This window comes from Microcaecilia unicolor, chromosome 9 (assembly GCF_901765095.1).
Source record: "Microcaecilia unicolor chromosome 9, aMicUni1.1, whole genome shotgun sequence".
NCBI lineage: Eukaryota > Metazoa > Chordata > Amphibia > Gymnophiona > Siphonopidae > Microcaecilia > Microcaecilia unicolor.
In genome coordinates this window covers 84,321,167-84,344,188 of record NC_044039.1, presented here as the reverse complement: position 1 = coordinate 84,344,188, position 23,022 = coordinate 84,321,167, and the positions used below count along the sequence as shown (strand labels likewise).

Below are 23,022 nucleotides of genomic sequence, written 5' to 3'. Positions count from 1 at the left end.
TCAAAAGCAAACTCTGGCGCAAGAGGCTGTTAACGCCATACTAGCGCCAGAGTTTGCAGCCGACCCATGATCAGAGCCCTCGAGCGCCTGAAACAGCGCACTCGAGGGCTCTCAGCGCAAGTAGCATGCAAATGCATGCTAAACAGGGCTTCTAGCGCAATTAGCTTGCAAATGCATGCTAATTGGCGCTTAACGCATTCATCCCCAATGATCAGCGACCAGCGCGCCAAAGATTGGGTCACTGGCCGCAGCAAAATCAACGCCAGCTCCGAGCTGGCGTTAGATTTTGCGGATCATTGGGGAGGAATGGTGAGTCCTGTCCAGCATGCAGTTGCATGCTGGCAGGCCCCCCTTCCCCCCCAAGGCAAACGCGAATGGGGGCTGGAGGTCCGGTGGGTCTCCAGCCCCCGAAACCCCCAGAAATCGTCGATCCATCAACGGGGGGGGGGGGGGGGGCTGGAGGTCCGGTGGGTCTCCAGCCCCCGAAACCCCCAGAAATCGTTGCTCCATTGGCGTTGTCCTTAAATTCCCTGGTGGTCCATGGTGTCGTGACACCCTCCTGGCCCCGTCCCGGCCCCCCTACCTTGTGTTGGAGGAGAGACGCAGCCTGCCTGCCTCCCTCCTCTTCCAGTCAGTCTACGCCCAAAATGGCGGCGCCCAGCGGCGCACACTGCATCCTGGGATGCACTGGGTGGGGCTACAGACCATGTAAGGGAGCGATTCCCTTACATGGTCTGTAGCCCCGCCCAGTGCATCCCAGGATGCAGTGGGCGGTGCTGGGCGTTGCCATTTTCGGTGTCGACTGACTGGAAGAGAAGGGAGGCAGGCAGGCTGCGTCCCTCCTCGAACACAAGGTAGGGGGGCCGGGACGGGGCCAGGGGGGTGTCACGACACCACGGACCACCAGGGAATTTAAGGACAACGCCGATGGAGCAACGATTTCTGGGGGTTTCGGGGGCTGGAGACCCACCGGACCTCCAGCCCCCCCCCCCCCCCCCCCCCCGTAGCTGGGTGGGAGGGTGGGAGGGGGTTTGACCGGCGGCGGCCACAACGTTTTCTGGGGGTTTAGGGGGGGGCCTCGTTCGGGCCTCGGGGCAGGCTGTTTGACAGGTTTGGGCTTTTGACAGCCCAGACCTGTCAAACAAGTGCGGGAGGATTGTGCTGAGCGCATGCTCAGGCGCAATTCTCCTGCACTTCAACATGATAATCAACGATAATAGCGCTGCTTAGATTTGCATGCATTATCTTTGATCATCGATGCAGAAAAGCCCTGCGCTGTCCTGGCGCTATTTTTGGGGCGCTGTTTGGAACAGCGCAGGGCTTTTGATCACGAGGGCCTCTGTGAGCTCTCTCAATTTCAAATGGCGCATCAAAATGGATGTCGAGTAAAGCAGGGAGCAGATTCTGCATATAAGCAATAGGATCTAACCCTTCAGCACCTTCAGGAATCCCAAGAACCCGGATATTACTACGTCTGGCTCTGTTTAAATCCTCCAGTTCCTTCTTCAAAATAACGATTTCTCTCGTAGTTTTCCTTAGTGAAGCTATCTCCTGTGTGTTTGCCTCACAGCATGAAGATAACAAATCTAATCCGTACTGTGTTTGTGAGAGCTGTGCTTTGATCTCCCCTACCTCCTCAACTGAATAAGAGAGTAATTTGAGTCCTGTAAAAGTCCCCGATGTGATAATAGCGCTCTCATTATAGAGAAACATCCTCTGGATGTGCCGCCATAGCCACTGTGCTGACTGGATCTTGTCTAAGCTTTTTTGAAGCAGGTGACTGTAAGTGTTTGACATCTGACTTTGGAGGTTTTACCGGCATCTTTTCTTGGTACAGATAATCCCGTTTAGATTTAAAATTTCCTCTGAATAAGCTGGCAACCTGCAGTATTCTGAGTTCCCAAACGGGAGACGCATAGTTAGGCAGCCATCTTATTTGTGCTCGCTAGGGCCCCCCCCCCCCCCCCCCCCGATTCTGTACTTTTAATTTGGCCTAAATCTCCAACTGTATTATAGTCAAGAATTAAAAGTATCCTTAAAGCTATAGCTGTCTAGAAATTATAGCTTTTTGATAAGAACAATAAATTTGCAGTAGGTCTGTAAGTTGCATGCTTTGATATGCCTCCCTTACTGTGTTTAAGAAAAGGCTTTATCAAAATCTGATTAAGGATACTGGGTAAATACTTGTTATCCAAAATCATATTCTAAAGGATCATCAACCATTGAATCACATGTTCTGGCAATTCTCTTAACCAAGCTGGATGTAGGTCAAGATCGCAATTTCCACCTGCAAACTGTGAAGTTACATATTTGTGTTTGTCATATGATATTGAGGCGATGCATTACCAGTCTGGACCCTAAGCAGCTGTTCAGTATCCCCCTCCCCAACCTTTCTTCCCCTGAATCACCGCAGATGAGTCTTCCTTCTGCCCACCCAGACTCGTGGTGCCTACACTTCCTTTCCATTAAAACATTTTGCCTAAGAATTGCAATTCTTGACTCAAAACAAAACCAAGAACCCCCCCCCCCCCCCAAAAAAAAAAATAATAATAATAATCTGACCAAGTCAATGGAGAAGTCGCACAGTTGATACCCTGAAGTATTTATCTCCTGAGATCTGTGGATCTCACCCCAGTCTTCAGGACACACCCAGTCAGGTTTTCTAGATATTCACAATGAATATACATGAGAGAGATTTATATACAGTGGATGTCATACATGCAAATTTGTTTCATGCATATTCATTGTGGGTATCCTGAAAACCTGACTTGACTGGTTGTGTCCAAGGACTGGGTTGAGAACCCTTGCCCTGAGATGGTTCAATGATGGCATCTAAAAAACGTGGTCTTAGAGGTTAAGCTCATTCTTTTGGAATCCAGGGTCAAAATAAAATCATATTCCTGATCATCTTCCAATGAATCTCGATGAAAATTAAAATGTCCTAGAATCAGAAATTCCTGATTATTGCAATGAGATGCATGCAGTAGTGTTTAAATAAATAAATAAACAAACTAGCAGCTCCATACTTCCATGGAGCATAGTAACAAAGCAAAAATATCTATCTACTTTGATGACACAATACCTTTAACATAACTATCTTCTCCCTTCAGCACTGCATATTTAGAAAAAAATCTGGCAGAGACTCATCATAAATAAATGCCACCCCTCTCCATCCCTCGATCTAAATTCTAGCCTGTAACCTTCAGGACATAAATCATTCAGTACAGGTCCCTCGTAAATAGATAACAATGTTTCAGATATAAACAACATATCTATCTAATGCTTGATCCAGTATCTGATCTGTGATTAGGGTGGTACAGAGGTGAACTAAGGGATCCCTCTGCTGATTAAAGTGTAATGGGAGAGAAGGATATCTGTCTAGAGTTGCCTGATTTTTCTCATTGACTAACTTCTGTTCCGTGAATGTTCTACCAGCTTCCTGCTCAATAGCCCATGAAGTTCAGCTGCACAGGAACAAAATTCAGTGGTCTAGATTCTCAGAAATTCCCAGGCCTGAAATGTTTTTTTTTTGTCTTGACACTTGCTCTGGCTTGAGACCTAGGAATCCATCTAGGCCTTCAATAACATGGACTGTACGTCTTCAATCCAGTGAGAAGACTGGACAGTGGCTTCCTCACTGTATTAGTAAGACAATGTAAGATGTGTTGGACTTTCACGTTGGCTTCCTCTGTGTACTTAACTGGCAAGGAATTGGCAGCACAGACTACACGTGTGCAGGTTGCTTGGTTTTCCGCACAATAACTTTTTATTCATAAGCAGCAATTTCTTACCATCGCACAGAGCTTCTTCACATGGTGCATAGGAGTGGTCTGTTCTGTGGAGAGGTTGCTTCTACAAATTTTGTGCAGTCCGCTCCTGTTACTGCTTTTCATCCTGCAGTCCTCTTTGCTGAGTCTTTGTTCAACAGAGCTGTGTAACTTAATTTGATTATTTAAAATCATCTCTCCCACCCATCTACAAATCTTGGCATTTCTATTCACTTGGGGCCATAGTTATCAATATGGGCTACTGTTACGTTATTTTACCACTAACTTGCGCTATTTTAGCACAGGTCCCATTTCATGCAGTGAGATGTAGTTGAATTACAATGCATGTAATTACTTCCATACAGTTCATACAATTTCTTGATCAGCATCCAAAAACAGTACAATGTATAGAGTTTCAATATAAGAAATAAAAATGTAATAAGACCATAAATACAATCGTCTTATAAAATATTAACTATTGTAACTTATTAAAATAAGTAACTGAAACATCTTGTATCATGTTTTGTGCAGTTTATAATAGATTAGATGTGAAATGGCAAAGAGATATGAAATAGACATATTATTAACTGGGTACTGCAACAGTATTTGCTTTTACTTGCCACCTGGAGACTCCACATATATGTAACTTATCAATTGAAAAATGTGCAATAAAAATAGAAACATTTCCATCTCTTTAAACTTGGAGTGAATATGGAAACAACTGTGAAGATAATTTAGTACAGTACATGTAGGAGAAAAAATGTGTAGAGCATCATGTACAACCAGGACAACCGTTTGCAAAAAGAAAAGGTCAAAGGGTGGCATGACTGTGAGGTTTGCACATGAAGCACTGTATGCACATACATGTATATAGCAAAATTGACATGTAAGTGATGAGTTCTGAAGATCTACATATCAGTAGGGAGCTGATTAGAGTTATCCTCCAAAAGTCGAACTTCTAGCAGTTGGAGGAGTTTTTAAATTTAATACATTACTTTTTCTCTCTCTCTCTCTCTCTGTAACCACAGCTTAACTATGTATTTAAGTGCTATTTATCTAAAGCGCCCTCTCGGAAAATACAGACTGAACCCCTTGATGTTTGAATGCACATTTGCAGGTGAATCTTCATAAGCCTTGTACTCAAAGTTAGGTGTTTTCACCCTTGAGGCAGAAAGCACATGCTCTCTTGCATAGCGCTAGAGATATTAGGAAACACTCAATATTCTGCCCAAAATTTAAGAATCCTTATGATGAAAGTGCTCAATCATGGCCTGGATCCCAAGCAAATTGAACAAGCAAGGTGGCCAATGATTAGCCTGTATTCCTTCTGGTAGGGCAATTGCAATCAAGCTATTCGTTGAAAATTGTGTGCTTCACTCCACTGCCTTACTTCAGGTCTTCTAACTGTCTCTGAAAGAAAGGGGGCGGCAAACTATTCTTTGATAAATGCAGCCCTGCAAGTCTGAACTGCAGAAACCTTGTCTTTAGCTTTAACCAAATACTGTTCAAAATTTGCACAAAGAGCATCCAAATTACCAGTCATGTTTCAGTCTGTAAAGTGACACTTTAGAGTCCAATAATGCAGCCTGTAAGATTATTTGGCTAAGTCTAGGGTTGGGGCATTATCTATGTTTTTATCTGGTTCATTTACCTCTTTCTGAATAGGAGGATTTGACTGTATTCAGTGCTATCCAGACCTTCATGATCAGGTACCTTAATTCTGCTTCTTTGCATACCATTTTGTGCAGTGGGGGGGGGGGGGGGGGGGGGTGTCTGGTTTGTTTTTCTAATTCCTTAAATTTCCCTATGCAGAAGGCAACCTAAGCAAATTTGTAATGAAATACAACACAAATGGAGCAATGTAGGCTAGGCTACGGCTTCGTGGATGCCTCCCTTCCTTGCATTTAATATTTATATGAAAAAACATTCTCTTAAAAATGAAAAAGTGTATACAAAAATATCAAGAAATGATGCGAAGAAATATATAATGTTTACATGAGTGCATAAGTTGGAATGAGAACTATAAGTAAAACTGGAGAGCTTCACATTTAAAAAAGCAAAACGATCAATCAATAGTTTTGAGATTTTTAAACTTTCTAAATGCTTCAACTATGATGTTGCCTCTACCCTTGGCCCTATGTCTTCTGATTCAAACATCTGGCTTTCCTAATGCATTCCAGATTCTTGGAATAGAAAAAGATGGAGAAAGCTCACAGACTATAGATTTGTATTAACCAATGAAAGTAAACCTTTGCATATAAATCTCCAAAAAGAAAAAAAAAAAAGCGAGAGCACCTTTTTCTTTGCCTATCCTGTTTGGATTTACAAAGACCTTATGATAAAACATGGATATCATGGAAATGCTGATATGATCCTGGTTGTGAGGAAATATAAGCACTATAGGCCAGTAGTTCCCAAAACCTGGTCCTAGAGGCACCCCGGCCAGTCAAGTTTTCAGGATGTCCACAATGAATATTCATGAGAGAGATTTGTCTTTCCCACAAATATTCATTGTGGACATCCTGAAAACCTGATTGGCTGGGTTGTCTTCAGGACCAGGTTTGGGAACCACTGCTATAGGCAAAGCGTAACAGTACTACCGTTATCAATCACTGAATACACTATAATCAATATTTCACTGCAGGGGAAAGCAAGATATGTTCCAACAGGCTCTAGCCTTGCAAAGGACAGTTCATCAGAATTTTTTTTAGATATGTAAATACAGATTGTTGAAAAAGCATAAAAGCCTTTATGATTTTTTCAGGGACAATGTTCTACTAATTCTGCAATTAAATGCTGACCATTAATGTGTAAAATTTGATATTTCTTTCAAAAGCCTCATAGATCTCGTGTCATCACTGCTTCTTTGACCACCGTTGAAGGGAAGAATTTCGAGATGTTCTGTTATGTTGACCTGGAAGATTGACAAAAGTTCTTTTAGCAAATCTTAGGGGCCCTTTTACTAAAGTGTGGCAGGGCTACTGCTGTGTTGGTGCGTGGCAAATTGGGACAACCACAGGAGCCAGCGGTATTCCTGGCCTCTGCTGCATTCCAGCTCCAGTGTTAGAAAATGCATTTTTCTAGCATCGGGATCTTAGCTGGTGGTATTTGGGCAGCACCGTGCACTGCCTGGTTACTGCTGGGTTACACGGGAGCCCTTACCGTCTTCTTAATGGGTGGTGGTAAGGGCTCCCCTGGGAATGGTTGCGCGGCAAGTGGTTTACTTCAGGGGCGTAGTCATATGGAAAATTTTGGGTGGGCCTGAGCCCAAGGTGGGTGGGCATAGAATTCAGCCCCCCATCCCCCTCTGGTTTGCTCCTCTCTCCACCCCTCCCTGCCCACAAACCCCAAATATTAAATACTTGAGCTGGTGGGAATCCCCAAACCCTGCCAGCTGAAGATTTTCTCCTCGTCGAGGAGCCAGCACTCTTCCAAATGGCAGCCAGCAGCACTTGCCTCAAACTGATGTTGCTGCCAGCAGGCCGTGCATGCCCAGTGCTTTTGTATGTGCAAAAACTGAGCATGTGCAGAAGGGCCGGTCTCTTCGTCAGCTTAAGGCAAGTGCTGTTAGCTGACATTTGGAAGAGCGAGGGCTGCCCAAGGAGAAAAAAAATCTTCAGCTGGCAAGGTTTGGGGATCCCCACCAGCCACAGCAAGAATGTCACAATTTTGGATGGGCCTGAGTCCAAAGTGGGTGGGCCCTGGCCACTGGTTTACTTACTGTGGGGCCATTTCTCTTTCGAAACAAAAAGCCTTTTACCTGCTGAGAATCCATGCACCAATACTACCGCAGGGCCCCTTTTACCACAGCATTGTAAAAGGAGCTCATAATTTCTTTTTGTCAAGTTAATTTTTATATCGGATATAGGCAGGGCTTAATTTGTAGACAAAAAGGAAGTGAAACTGGGGGCAGGGCAAGGGCTGTAAATGAACTTACTTCTCCATACACAACACTTAATTTGTGAATAAAAAGGAAGCTGGTATGTACAAATATTTGGAATGTTCATCAATTTTTAATAAAGCAGTTTTGAAGAATATTACCAATAGCTGTACAAATTTGCAACGTTTATGAACAAAATCTTAGACTAATCGGTGTTTTTCTCAACATTTACACACTTGATACTACACAGGGTTATCCCCAGAAAATTTTGTTAGCTGGGAGGCATGAAGGAGAAGCCAGGTGTGGTAGAGGAGTACTGCGTGGTATTATAACATTTTCTCTTATAAGTAAATTCAACCTCTAGCCTTGCAAACATGTAGACATTTAAAGTGAATGTATAATCCAGAGTAAAAATTAATTGCATAATTTAACATTAAGGGGCCATTTTACAAAGCTGCAGAAACATGTGGTTGATTTTCCGCTTTTAACAGCCAGGTGCTAATGTTAATGGCCACGCGCTAATGGCAAAAAGAATTAGCACGTGAGTCCTTTGCCACCACCCATTTTGTAGGTGGTAAGTTCTCATGCTCTAGTCCTGCACAGATTGGACCATGGTAATGTAGCTGTGCTAACTGATTAGTGCAGACATGCCCACTCTCTGCCCCTCCCCCAGCGATGAAAAAAAATTATTTTTAGTGCGCCGGTATGATGTCCCAGATGAAGCCATCCACCTGTGTTCTTGACCCCTTACCATCTTCATGGCTAAAAACCCTCCAGCTTGGATTGCTCCCTTCTAGTCTCTCACTAGTAAACCTCAACTTCTCCTTCGGTCAAGTCCCCTCCTTCTGGAAAACTGCAGTAGTTGGTCCCATCTTGAAAAAGTCCATTTCAGACTCCTCAGTCCTGGCCTACTATTGCCCAGTTTCTCTAATCTGTTAGCAGTCGTGTGGCACAGATAAGTGTTGAGCACTAACAGTTTTCTGTACTGATAAAAGACTGAGGTGCGGGCTCAACTGTAAACCATGTGCGTTCTTTTCATTTACTGAACACGTATCTGTTAGTGCACATACTTTTCCCTGGATTCTATAAATGGCACCAAATTTGGACAACCAAAATTGCATGTGAACCTGACGTCTGTGCACAAATAAATTAGTTAAGAACATAAGAATAGCCGTACTGGGTCAGACCAATGGTCCATCTAGCCCAGTAAGCACAAGGGCAGACGGTCTGCAAGCTCCAAGATGGAAAAAATACAGAGCAGATCGTAAAGAACGTAATTTATTGAAATAATTAAAAATAATAAAAATAATAATAAAAATACATATGAAAAGTAAGCCCGACACAGGCCGTGTTTCGCCCAACAAGGGCTGCTTCAGGGGCTACAAGAAATCATAACATAGATATAGTTATTATATTTTCTTTTCTCAAATCATAATACGGTCACATGTATATATAAAACAATATATATATTCCATAAATACACATGGAAAGAAACATATACCAAGATTCACTATAGATATGTATATGTCCATACCACCAAAAACCACAAACAAAACATATAAATGTATATGTATATATAATCAGACAAGTATAATAAAACTAAAATATACATGTATATTACTAAAAATCATATCAAAAAATCATCATCATCACATTCATATGGACTGCACATATATATATATATATTTTATACAAAACATATATAATAAAACAAACTACATATATATATATACATATTTTTCATAAAAATAGCAAGAGAGACTTATAAGAAAATAACATGGAAGACTTATATAGTATACACCCACCTACACAAAAATCCTTTCAAGTTGGAACAATAATAAGCAATTTGCAATAATGTACTGTAAAGAAAAAAGAAGAAAAATTATTAAACAAAGAGTAAATCAAAAAATCAAAAATCAGAAATAAATTGGTGAAGAGCATGTTCTAAAATGGAAACTCACATATGCTAGCAATCTCAGTATGAAAAACAGCTCTTCAAGAGGGCCAAATCAACATAACCTAAAAAAAATATATAATATATAAATATTAATTCATATACAGATCAATAGTATTATCAACATCATTCTTGTAAGGGGCTTTCAAAAGGTGCTTACTAGCGCACGGTTAAAAGTCATATATCTAGTTGCAAAAAAAAGGGGGGGGGGAGGGAAAATCATCATTTTATTCTGCACAACTCCGATATACGGGTATTACTACTGCTAACAATATCGCTAAAAAACGCCATCGGAAAAATTAAATTAAAACAGCTAAGCTTCTTTCATACCATCTATCTAGTGTCTCCGTCGGAAAAATATATACATATATATATAAAAATATATAGGCTAGGCTTCTATCGAACGTCTCTGAGGAAGGTGTTAAAAAAATATATATATAATATAATATCCGGGGTGAGTTACATATCTTAAATCACTAGTAATGCAACAAAAGCAGCAAACGTCGAAGAAAACCTTCTAAAAAGAACTACTTACATCCAATCTATCTGGCGTCTCTTGCCTCTGAAGAAAGCCGGAAAGCGCGCGAAAAAATACAGGAAGTTATATACAGAATCTCCGGGTTAAAGTTCATGGTGTAATACCACAACCAACGGGGAAAACAACGTGAAAAGGAATGTCATAGCTCAACCGAAGGGGTCCAAAGGAAAAACGTATGCACGGCACACTTAGTAAAAAAGAAAAGAAAGTATGCTCAGCGATACTTAATTAAAAAGAAACCTCTACAATACTTAGTTAAAAAGAAAAATAATATCTATCGTATATCTCACGTGACATCCAAAAAATATACAGACTAAAGTTGAGAATAATAGCAAAAGTATAATACCATGTAATGTAACAATTAAAAATAAAAATAAAAAGTCAGAGGATATCTCAATAGTACTTAAAAATTGATAAAAGAATTTCTGTGTGGTGGATGTTAAACATATCTATATCAGGTCAAATATATCTAATGGCATAAATGTCTAATATATAAAGGTCATAAGAAAACCGAAAGGTCTGTCTCAGAATTCAGACCATAGGGATGAAGAGTATTTAAATCATATATAAATTCTTGTTCCTTGCGTAGTAAATGAATATCAACTGGTCCCCCTCTTAATCTATTCTTATGGACATAGATCACACAAAACTTATATTCTTCAAATCCATGGCCTAAATCAATAGAGTGCTGTACCAATGGTTTATCTAAAGATTTTCTTTTTAATGCACTTTTGTGTTCTATGATCCTAGTCTTCAGTTTCATTTGCCACATGGATAATGGCCACTAGGGCGACTATTTAGTGGTGTATCAATTTCAGGTAATGTGGATGGTACTAAGAGATCTCTAAGATTCTTCTCCCTTTTATAAGCCACAATCAGTTTCTTTTGTTCAAATACCTCTAAATTAGCAATAGATTAAGAGGGGGACCAGTTGATATTCATTTACTACGCAAGGAACAAGAATTTATATATGATTTAAATACTCTTCATCCCTATGGTCTGAATTCTGAGACAGACCTTTCGGTTTTCTTATGACCTTTATATATTAGACGTTTATGCCATTAGATATATTTGACCTGATATAGATATGTTTAACATCCACCACACAGAAATTCTTTTATCAATTTTTAAGTACTATTGAGATATCCTCTGACTTTTTATTTTTATTTTTATTTTTATTTTTATTTTTAATTGTTACATTACATGGTATTATACTTTTGCTATTATTCTCAACTTTAGTCTGTATATTTTTTGGATGTCACGTGAGATATACGATAGATATTATTTTTCTTTTTAACTAAGTATTGTAGAGGTTTCTTTTTAATTAAGTATCGCTGAGCATACTTTCTTTTCTTTTTTACTAAGTGTGCCGTGCATACGTTTTTCCTTTGGACCCCTTCGGTTGAGCTATGACATTCCTTTTCACGTTGTTTTCCCCGTTGGTTGTGGTATTACACCATGAACTTTAACCCGGAGATTCTGTATATAACTTCCTGTATTTTTTCGCGCGCTTTCCGGCTTTCTTCAGAGGCAAGAGACGCCAGATAGATTGGATGTAAGTAGTTCTTTTTAGAAGGTTTTCTTCGACGTTTGCTGCTTTTGTTGCATTACTAGTGATTTAAGATATGTAACTCACCCCGGATATTATATTATATATATATTTTTTTAACACCTTCCTCAGAGACGTTCGATAGAAGCCTAGCCTATATATTTTTATATATATATGTATATATTTTCCGACGGAGACACTAGATAGATGGTATGAAAGAAGCTTAGCTGTTTTAATTTAATTTTTCCGATGGCGTTTTTTAGCGATATTGTTAGCAGTAGTAATACCCGTATATCGGAGTTGTGCAGAATAAAATGATGATTTTCCCTCCCCCCCCCCCTTTTTTTTGCAACTAGATATATGACTTTTAACCGTGCGCTAGTAAGCACCTTTTGAAAGCCCCTTACAAGAATGATGTTGATAATACTATTGATCTGTATATGAATTAATATTTATATATTATATATTTTTTTTTAGGTTATGTTGATTTGGCCCTCTTGAAGAGCTGTTTTTCATACTGAGATTGCTAGCATATGTGAGTTTCCGTTTTAGAACATGCTCTTCACCAATTTATTTCTGATTTTTGATTTTTTGATTTACTCTTTGTTTAATAATTTTTCTTCTTTTTTCTTTACAGTACATTATTGCAAATTGCTTATTATTGTTCCAACTTGAAAGGATTTTTGTGTAGGTGGGTGTATACTATATAAGTCTTCCATGTTATTTTCTTATAAGTCTCTCTTGCTATTTTTATGAAAAATATGTATATATATATATGTAGTTTGTTTATTATATATGTTTTGTATAAAATATATATATATATATGTGCAGTCCATATGAATGTGATGATGATGATTTTTTGATATGATTTTTAGTAATATACATGTATATTTTAGTTTTATTATACTTGTCTGATTATATATACATATACATTTATATGTTTTGTTTGTGGTTTTTGGTGGTATGGACATATACATATCTATAGTGAATCTTGGTATATGTTTCTTTCCATGTGTATTTATGGAATATATATATTGTTTTATATATACATGTGACCGTATTATGATTTGAGAAAAGAAAATATAATAACTATATCTATGTTATGATTTCTTGTAGCCCCTGAAGCAGCCCTTGTTGGGCGAAACACGGCCTGTGTCGGGCTTACTTTTCATATGTATTTTTATTATTATTTTTATTATTTTTAATTATTTCAATAAATTACGTTCTTTACGATCTGCTCTGTATTTTTTCCATCTAGCCCAGTATCCTGCTTTTAATAGCAGCCAATTCAGGCCACAAGTACCTGACAGAAACCCAATTAGTAGGAACATTCATACTACCAATCCCAGGGCAAGCATTGGCTTCCCCATGTCCATCTCAATAGCAAACTATGGACTTTTCCTCCAGGAACTTGTCAAATCCTGTTTTAAACCCAGATACCCTAACCGTTGTTACCACATCCTCTGGCATTGAGTTCCAGAGCTTAACTATTCTTTGAGTGAAAAAATATTTCCTCCTATTTCTTTTAAAAATACTTCCCTGTAATTTCATTTTGTGTCCTCTGGTATTTGTACTTTTGAAAGAGTGAAAAATCAATTCACTTTTAACCGTTCTATACCACTCAGGATTTTGTAGACCTTGCTCATATCCCCCCTCAGCCATCTCTTTTCCAAGCTGAAGAGCCATAATCTCTTAAACTTTTTCTCATATGGGAGGAGTTCCATCCTCTTTATCATTTTGGTCGCTCTTCTTTGAACCTCATCTAATTCTGCTATATCTTTTTTGAGATAAAGTGACCAGAATTGAATGCAATACTCAAGGTGAGGTCGCACCGTGGAGCGATACAGAGGCATTATAATAGTTAATGAGCTATTGACAGTAATCAGCTGTTAAATATTGATTGGATCTAATTTGGATTTGCGTTCAGATCTGGCTACATGCAATTCTAAAAGGATTTGCAACCCAAAAGTGTGGGCATGGCTGTGGGAGGGGCATGGAGTCTTCATGCCCAAAGTTGGACACTGGAATATGTGCTTATCAGTGTTCTACAAAGATCGCTCAGCCCAGAGCGCCCTATATAGAATAACACTGAGCGCACATTTTTCACAGCACCATTTACTGAATCCAGCCTTTTATGCACAAGAGAGAGGATTGTGATGTTTGGCACTTAATAATCTGCCTGAAAAATTTTGGAAAAAATTCTTAGCTCTATTAATTGAATACCTTCTCCTCACTACTTAATTGGCAGGTTTGTAAAATAGGGCAGCTACATGTGGAAGTTGCTTCACTCGCATGCGGAAATTGTACAGTTGTCACTTACACGTAAAAGTGCCAACAACTCCACATGGAAGCTGCCAGGTCCAAGCAATTCATCCCCCCCCCCCCCCCCCCCGACATGTATATTTGTAAAATTGCTGCTTCTGTTCCCACGCTGGCAAATACGTGTGCACTCCTGTGAGTATTTTAGAAAATGTTCTATGTTGGCAGCATCTACCATTGGAATTGAAATGAGTGGCTCAATTCCAATTTCTGTGTTCCATATACATTGGGGCTGTTTATTATGGAAACTTATAGAGTTTAGGGGGGGGGAAATGAATTGCTTTTAAATAAAATCTGTCTTGAACTGGTAGAATATCAAATGATATAAGGTCGTTTGTGAAAGTTACAATATTCTTTATGGAAACATCTTTAGCGAGGAGAAATCTGTGTGTGGTACTTCTTGTATTCATCCCTGGAGTCTAGCTTGGCATAGTGAATATAAAAATGTCATCCGTTGGGCAGGCAAAGCGATTCACGCGTTCAGCTGAAGGAATAAGTGTGCCATCCCCGTGTGGCCTGTACTGTCTTCCGTGCCCTTGCCCTCAACTGCCTGAAGAATATTTTCTCTGATGTTAGGTGCTGCCAGGAGCTAAGAGCAGATAAGTTTTGCCCTATTGAGGTCTGTGGTCTAAGTCTGATTTTCCCTTCCCCCCCCCCCCCCCCCCTCCTACACCCAAACAGTGTAGTTCTGATTTAGAGGAGAGAAAAAGTGCAAAGGCCTCCTCATTATTGAAATGATTACAGGTGGTCTCCAACCAAGTAAGGTATAGGCAAATTAGGCATGTACCTAGGGGCTAAATGTTTAGGGAGGTGTCAGATAATGCTAATTCAACAATTCCTAATGCAGAGTTTTTTGCCCTGGTATATCAGTTGCTGGTGGAAAGAAGGGTGAAGGCACTTCCTATAGACGTGTTTTCCTCACACCCTGAGCATAGACCTCAAGTTGATGGGAGTTAGTGAGCAGTGCTTTGTATCTACTCCTGCCTCTTCCTTTCCTGGTTTTCCTTTGATGTTTAGTGGTCTCTGTAGTCTTGTAAGATTCCTCAGCCCCACCTACAGAGGAAATTTGGCAGAGGAAACCCTCTACTTGGTATTTAGTGGTGGATAAGAAAGCAAAATAGAGAGTTATGAATTATTACGAAAGGAATGGAAAACAAAAATGAGAATGTTATAATGCCTATGTATCACTTCCATGGTGTGACTGTGAATAATTCTGATCATCACATCTCAAAAAAGATATAGTGGAATTAGAAAAGGTACAGAGAAGGGCGATGAAAATGATAAAGGGGACGGGATAACTTCTGTGTGAGGAAAGGCTAAAGTAGCTAGTACTTTTCAGCTTGGAGAAAAGACAGTTGAGGGGAAATATAATAGAGGTCTGTAAAATACTCAGTGGAGTGGAACGGGTAGAGGTGAATCACTTGTTTACACTTTCCAAAAATACTAGGACTAGAGGGCATGCAATGAAGCTACTAAGTAGTACATTTAAAACAAACCGGAGAAAATATTTCTTTACTCAACGTGTAATTAAAACTCTGGAATTCGTTGCCAGAGAATGTGGTAAAAGCAGTTAGCTTAGCAAGGTTTTAAAAAGGTTTGGATAATTTCCTAAAAGAAAAATCCAAAAGGCATTATTAAGAAGGACTTGGGAAAATCCACTGCTTATTTCTAGGATACTGTCAAACCAAAATGGCTGTCTTCTACTTATATTGTTGAAAAATAATAAATTACTTAAAAGTAGAGCTGCTGAAAGAGTACTATTGCCACTAATACCATCCGTGATCAGATAGCTACTGCTGATAATGGAGGAGGAGCCTCATAAACTTACACAGCTAATTTCATTTCACTCTCCAGTGAATCTAAGCTTATGTGCGTGTTTATAATCATTGGCTCACCTTCCTCCTCCCTCCTATGCAGTATCTGCTATTCCATGATCACTCTCTAATTAATATCTTAGATAGCTATAGATTACTTATCTGAAACAACCGGAGAGTGATCATGGAATAGGAGGGAGGAGGAAGTTGAGCCAATGATTATAAACACGCACATAAGCTTAGATTCACTGGAGAGTGAAATGAAATTAGCTGTGTAAGTTTATGAGGCTCCTCCTCCATTATCAGCAGTAGCTATTTGATCACGGATGATATTAGTGGCAACAGTACTCTTTCAGCAGCTCTACTTTTAAGTAATTTGTTATTTCTAGGATAAGTAGCATAAAAATCTGTTTTACTGTTCTGGGATCTTGCCAGGTACTTGTGATCTAGATTATAATACACTGTTGGAAACAGGATACTAGGCTTGATGGACCGTTGGTCTGTCCCAGTATGGCAACGCTTATGTTCTTATGAAGGAACAGCAGGTAAGAAGCACTACTTGTTGACTTCTGTTGACTGGAAGGGGTTATGATGGAGGGCGGGGGATGGTGGTGATCATTCCAAGGGAGAACCTAGCCTTTTGGTGTGAATGCATTTGTGGGGGCTTTAAAGTGTATTTATATTATGGTGTTGAGCCGAACACACTGGTTTGCCCTAGGATCCACCAAAGGATTAATCCTACTCTGCCCCGAGCTGAAATCCTGTTATTTTTGACAGGCCTTCTATCTAGTGCTTTGAAGCAGTGTTTATAGTTTGGTATCCTAACTGAAAGCATTTCCTTTCTATATAGCATTTATCTCTCTTTTGGATAATTACGAGATGTCCACTGGTGTAGCAGAAGTTGTGACTCCTGCTGAGATTGCAGAGAACAATTGTTTTCTGGATGCTATTTTGGAGACCAAAGTAATGCAGGCAAGTATGGCAGCTGTTTTGTGTTCAGTAGCTTCATAATTGTACCAGTGTGGTTGCTTTCCTTCCATAAAATGCTTACCTCTCCTCTTTTTTTTCCTCCTAGCTTACTCATGAGTATTTAATAGAAAAAAATCTGTCCAAGCCAAACCTGAAAGATTTCAAATCACAACTCTATTGCATCTGGTTTCAGCTGTATACCAGAGAGGGAAGAAAAGGGTATGTATCACATGAGTAACACAGAGGCTTTTAACTGTGACTCAGATCAGCTGGCACATCTTTTAAAATCTTTTAAAAGTGTTCTCTTGAGAAATTTAATGCACCTGGATACTGATAATGTTCCATATACATACAGGAAGGTTGATTCGCATGACTTTTTTATTTTATTTTTTTGCTGATTCAGAGAAATGTATATTCAGGAGCAGCAGAACACTTTTGGGGGGTGGAAGGCAAGAAAACCTGCTAAGCTCTGTCTGCCCCTCAGCTGCCATTGCTGATTTCATACTTTGTATTTACACCTAATTTTATTTTTACATGTATTTCTATGTGAAAATCAAATACTTATTCGCATGAGTTATTTCCGAACCAACTAAGAGTGGTAGAGTTGAAAACCACAAAACATCATTACAAAATGTCAGTACCAAGCAACTCTTCTGTAGAAGATATTGGGAGAGACTTGAAACTGCAGGACCGACCCAAACGTCCGGTGCCGTGTGGCTCAAGCTTGCAGTTAGATGAGTTGTGGCAGGAGGAATCTGTTTCTGAGTTTTGTGAACGAGGAAAATTAAGATGGCAGGCTGGGTTTAGGGTTGGGACATGACTGGTATAGTGGTTTACAGCACATGTGCTATCTCCCAGTACAAAAACAGCAACAGCCTTGCCTGTGAAAAAGTAACACTACAAATACTACATCAGACTGAGCACGAAATCATCTCTAACATAACCTGGTGTATTCCAGTCATGGTATGTGCAAGATTAGCCCATGTGGATACGTCACCCTGATAGAGGTTTTAGAATACCAGTGTGCATCAGATCAGGAAAACACAAGAATACCTCATCAAGTATGACCAAGACAGACAGAACTCAGACATACCTTTAATAAATATAGAATAATTGACCATAAATTACAAATGTCCATACAAGAATTGAAATGGCGGTGGAATCAAGATGGCGGCATAACAGGACGCGCTGAGAAGCAGCTCTGAAGTCCCGACTGGTGGAAAAAATTTTTGCTTGTTTTGAAGATGCCCCATACCAAACGCAAGGGGTTGATGAGAGTAGCTCCCCCACCTACCTCGACTCCTTCATCGTCGCAACTGGGGCTCGTGCGGTTTTTTGCGACGGTCTCCCATGAAAATAGAGATACGGATCCCATAGCAGGGATCTCTAGGGAAGCAGAGTCCCTGCTGGGAGAGGAAATATCTCTCTCTCCACCAGCAACACTGAAACCTTCTTGTCTGGCGTCACTGACGGTTCCAGGAGGAGTGCTACAGCCTACCGGAAGTGTTTTGGCTGTAGGCCCCTGTGAGGGGCTGGACTCATTATGGGAGATGCGGAGAGCAGAGGCAAGAGCCTCGGAGAAAGAACAGGAGGTAAATCTCAGAATGATATGGAAGAAGTTGAATGAAATGGATGTAACCCTCCAGCAGACATCAGGTTAAGTTCGTGCCTTTAATAACAAATTTATAGAGCTGAATACTAAAGTGGACTTGATACAAACAGAGATTGCTGAAAAAGTACAAAATATGCAAAAGAATGTCGATTCTTTACAGGACTTTAAATTAGCTGCGGTAAAAGATAACACTGATATCCGAAAAAGAATTGAACAAATTGAAAACTTTAATAGGAGACTAAATTTGCGTTTGCTAAATTTTCCTAAGCTACTTGGGATTAATCCATACAATATGTTTAAAAGATATCTCAATGAAGTATTAAAAGATGCCTCTTGAAACAGTTCCGCCTATAAATAAGTTATATTATCTTCCTATTCCCAAAGGAGAAATGGAGAAAGTACAACAACCTCAAAACACAAATCTGGATACCCATAATATATCACCTATATTGGAGCAAACCTTAGATGAAACAGAAGTAAGCTCCACTTTGATTGTGTCACTGATTTTTGAACAGGACTTAAATAATATAATGAGACTTTATTTCAAAAACTTACCTGTTTTGGTGGTATTAAGGTTCAGATCTTCCCGGATGTCACGAAGTGTACTCAACTTAGAAGGAAAGCCTTTTTGGCATTGAAACCTAGAACATCGGCAATAGGAGGGATATTTTTTTTGGCATATCCGTGTAAATGTATCGTAAAGCTGGGTCAGGTTAAATACACCTTTTATTCACCGGATCACCTAATATCATTTCTTGATTCAAAACAGTTATAAGTATAAATTGGGTAGTTATGCCACTGTGTTACTTTTGATTTATTATGTATTATAAATCTTCTCTAATTCATTTCCACCTCCCCATAATTAATGTGGTCTAAGGAGGCAATAACTACTATGTTAAGAGGAAGTCATTGAAGTTTCTAATACATCATGTTTGCTTTTTCTTTTCTTTCTTTCTTTCTTTCTTTCTTTCTTTCTTCTTAAAATATTATTAATTTTCTTTGGAATGTTATATGGCTGTATTACATTAACAAGTGAACAAGTGTGCTTGTGTTAAATGTTTAAAATCAATAAATTTAAATAAAAAAAAAAGAATTTAAATGGCACCCCCCCCCCCCCCCCAGAAGCCATGCTCTTTACTCAGTGCAAAAATGGAATGCTAGAAACAAAACACATTTTCTTCTAAGCAAAACTGAACTCCCAATAACTGAAGTTGTGAGGTTATGACAGTGTTATTTTTGAGGCTGCTGAGCTCCCTTCATTATTCTTATATATTTCTACAGTCTGTTTCCATCCTCAGCCTCCACCATTTCTTTCTCCCCACTCCGCCCTCCACCCACCAGTGCATGCAGACTTTGCTGATCTGTAGTTACTACTACTACTACTAATAATCATTTCTATAGGTCTACTAGATGTACCCAGTGCTGTACACATTATATGCAGGTACTTTCTGTGTCCCTAGAGGACTCGCAATCTAAGTTTTTTTGTACCCGAGGCAATGGAAGGTTAAGTGACTTGCCCAAGGTCACAAGGAGCTGCAGTGGGAATCTAACTCAGGTTGCCAAGATCAAAGCCCGCTGCACTAACCATTAGACTACTCCTCCATTCCACTTTGGATTGGACAAGACTGGTATAGGGGTTTACAGCACATGTGCTATCTCCTAGAACTCAAACAGCAACAGCCTTGCCTATGGAAAAAGCAGCACTACAAATACTACATCAGACTGAGCATGAAATCATCTCAGACATACAGTTCTCCTGAGCTGTCCCTGAAGCAGCTGACACTGCCACCTCATAGCTCCAAGTGAGTACCAGTATTCTTGCACTGGTCTTGCAGCTGTTTCACAATATCAGTGCAAAAATGCAAGCACTTGCATGACTCAAACTTAGTCATGCAGTGCTGGCTCAGATGTTTCAGTGACCGCGGGAAACTGAAAATCCCAGGAATAACCTAACTAGGCCAGGGCCCAGATGGGTTACCCTTTTCTGATGCCTAACATATTTCTAAATGTATACCAGTTCCGTGGTTGTCTTTTGTAGGAGTGGAGGAGTAGCCTAGTGCTAGTGCAGTGAACTTTGATCCTGGGGAACTGAGTTCGATTCCCACTGCAGCTCCTTGCGACTCTGGGCAAGTCACTTAACCCTCCATTGCCCCAGGTACAAAATAAGTACCTGAATATATGTAAGCCACTTTGAATGTAGTTGCCAAAAAACCTCAGTAAGGCAGTATATCAAGTCCTATTTCCCTTTCCCCTATATCACCAAGCTCAGAATTTGCACGACTAATATTCCGCCAGGGTCGTTATGCTCATATTAGCCCTCTCCTCAAGTCACTTCACTGGCTTCCTATCCTTTTCCGCATACAGTTCAAACTCCTCTTATTGACCTGTAAGTGCATTCACTCTGCAGCTCCTCAGTACCTCTCCACTCTCATCTCTCCCTACATTCCTCCCAGGGAACTCTGTTCACTGGGTAAATCTCTCTTATCTGCACCCTTCTCGTCCACCACTAACTCCAGACTCCATTCCTTTTATCTTGCTGCACCATATGCCTGGAATAGATTTCCTGAGCCGGTACGTCAAGCTCCATCTCTGACTGTCTTCAAACCTAAGCTAAAAGCCCACCTTTTTGATGCTGCTTTTAACTCCTATCCCTTGTTCACTTGTTCAGAACCCTTATTTTATCATCCTCACTTTAATATTCCCTTATCTCTTGTTTGTCCTGTTTGTCTGTCCTAATTAGATTGTAAGCTCTGTCGAGCAGGGACTGTCTCTTCATGTTCAAGTGTACAGCGCTGCGTAAGTCTAGTAGCGCTATATAAATAAGTAGTAGTAGTATATGTATGGTTTCTGATATGCCGGTAACCTCTTCCGTATTACTGGGCTCAGCACAAGAAAAGACACTAATGCTGCATATGAGTATGTTTACCTCCCACTTTTATTGTTTCCTTTATTAAATTATGAGTTCTCATGAATAATTTGTCAGTGTTCTGTAGTCTGTTTTCATTGTTAACGCTTAAGGCACTAACCATGGGTTTCAGGCGCCTTTTAGCCTACCCAAAGCAGGCCTCCCAAAGGCATTCCCAGGTCTTGCATTTCTATTATTTATATCCTTTTTTTTATATACAAGACAATAGGTTAAAATGATGTGACATAAAATCAGTCTCGAGACTGGGTAAATCACAAGTCCTGCTGATGAGTATCATCACCAATGGTGCTGAATCCCATTTCTAGAGCTTTCTTATAGATCCCTTCTCAGTATGAACCCTCCTGGCATAATCAAGGTTTTTGTTTTTGTCGACTGATACATTTCTTATTGTGATATTTCTGCTACATGTTTCCTCTGAGCTCTACTTAATGGTCCTATTTACTAAGGGCTGTGTGTACAAAAGCTCGCTGTAGATGTGTTGGTGATTTTAACATGCGTTAAACACTAATGCGGCCATAGGAATCTATTGGCATATTAGCGTTTAGCACGCGTTAACTGCAGGTTTAACTACACAGGTTTTCGCCACCACAGTGGTAATCTTCTCTCCAGGGCCACCTCTAGATGTATTAACTATTCCTTGATGACCATGTCCCATCTCTAAGCCCCTACTGGGGAGAAGCTGCTTCTGCAGGAAACCCTCCATAACTGAAGCTCAAAGAAGCAATATCCTGCAACTCGAATTCTGGCGTTCTAACCACCATAGGAACACATCAAGTCCCTGACATGGGATCTCAGATAGGCCTCTTCAATACTCTAGTCTACCTTGCTGAAATAGTAGCAGTCCTCACATAGGAGTGAACACTACCAAAACTGACTGCCTCACTACCAAATTTACTTCAGGTCATGGAGGGCAGTTCTAAGTCCTTCACTTTGCACTTCCTCATCGCGAACAGAGAACCAGTGTAGGAGTTAGGACTCAAACTCCTGCAACCACCCTTAATGACATGTTGACCACACCCTCAGTGAAACTTTTTTTTTTATTAGTTTCAGAGAATAATGGTTTATGATAAGATGCATTTTACAGTCACTATTCCTATACTAAAAATAGCCAGTGAGTCATGTATGCCTAGAATTGGTCTATATTCACCCACATTTCTCCTTATGAATATAATAGTTAATGATGCAAATAGGAGTATTAACTTAGTAAAACATGGAGATTACTTCCTTTTAGGCATGTTGGTGATGAGCAGAAAAGCATGGTGGGATAGTAAAACTGAAAGGAGAAGGGGCATGTCTAGAAGCTGAAAAAGAGAATGCAGAATTGTTGAATAGGTACTGCTGCTTGGTATTCATGGAGGAAGAGGGTAAAGGAAGACTACAGACAACTGTCGAAAATAAAATGGAAGCAAGGCAGACCCAACACATCTGTCAGAGAATAAAGTTATGGGGCCAGATGGCATACATAATAGGGCTATAAGCAAACTCAGGGAAGTTCTGTTGACCCCACTGTCTGATCGTTTCATTGGAGTCAGGTATGGTCCCTAAGGACTAGAGAGAGACTGAAATGGACCTCCTTTCAGTAAAGTGGAAGTACAGAAAAGGCTAGGAATTACAGACTGCTTAGTCTGACAGTGGTGGGCAAACTAATAAACATAGAAACATGATGGCAGATAAGGGTCAAATGGCCCATCAAG

The 23,022-nt window shown here is 40.0% G+C and overlaps 1 protein-coding gene across 1 annotated transcript in view; it reads left to right on the top strand.

The window, feature by feature from the left end:
• LOC115478127 (poly(U)-specific endoribonuclease-like) overlaps positions 1–23,022 on the top strand; it is a 103,263-nt gene that overhangs the window by 69,122 nt on the left and 11,119 nt on the right. The window contains exons 4-5 of the mRNA XM_030215374.1: positions 16,672–16,793; positions 16,897–17,009. Coding sequence (XP_030071234.1) covers positions 16,672–16,793; positions 16,897–17,009 — 235 coding nt within the window. The remainder of the gene's footprint in view (positions 1–16,671; positions 16,794–16,896; positions 17,010–23,022) is intronic.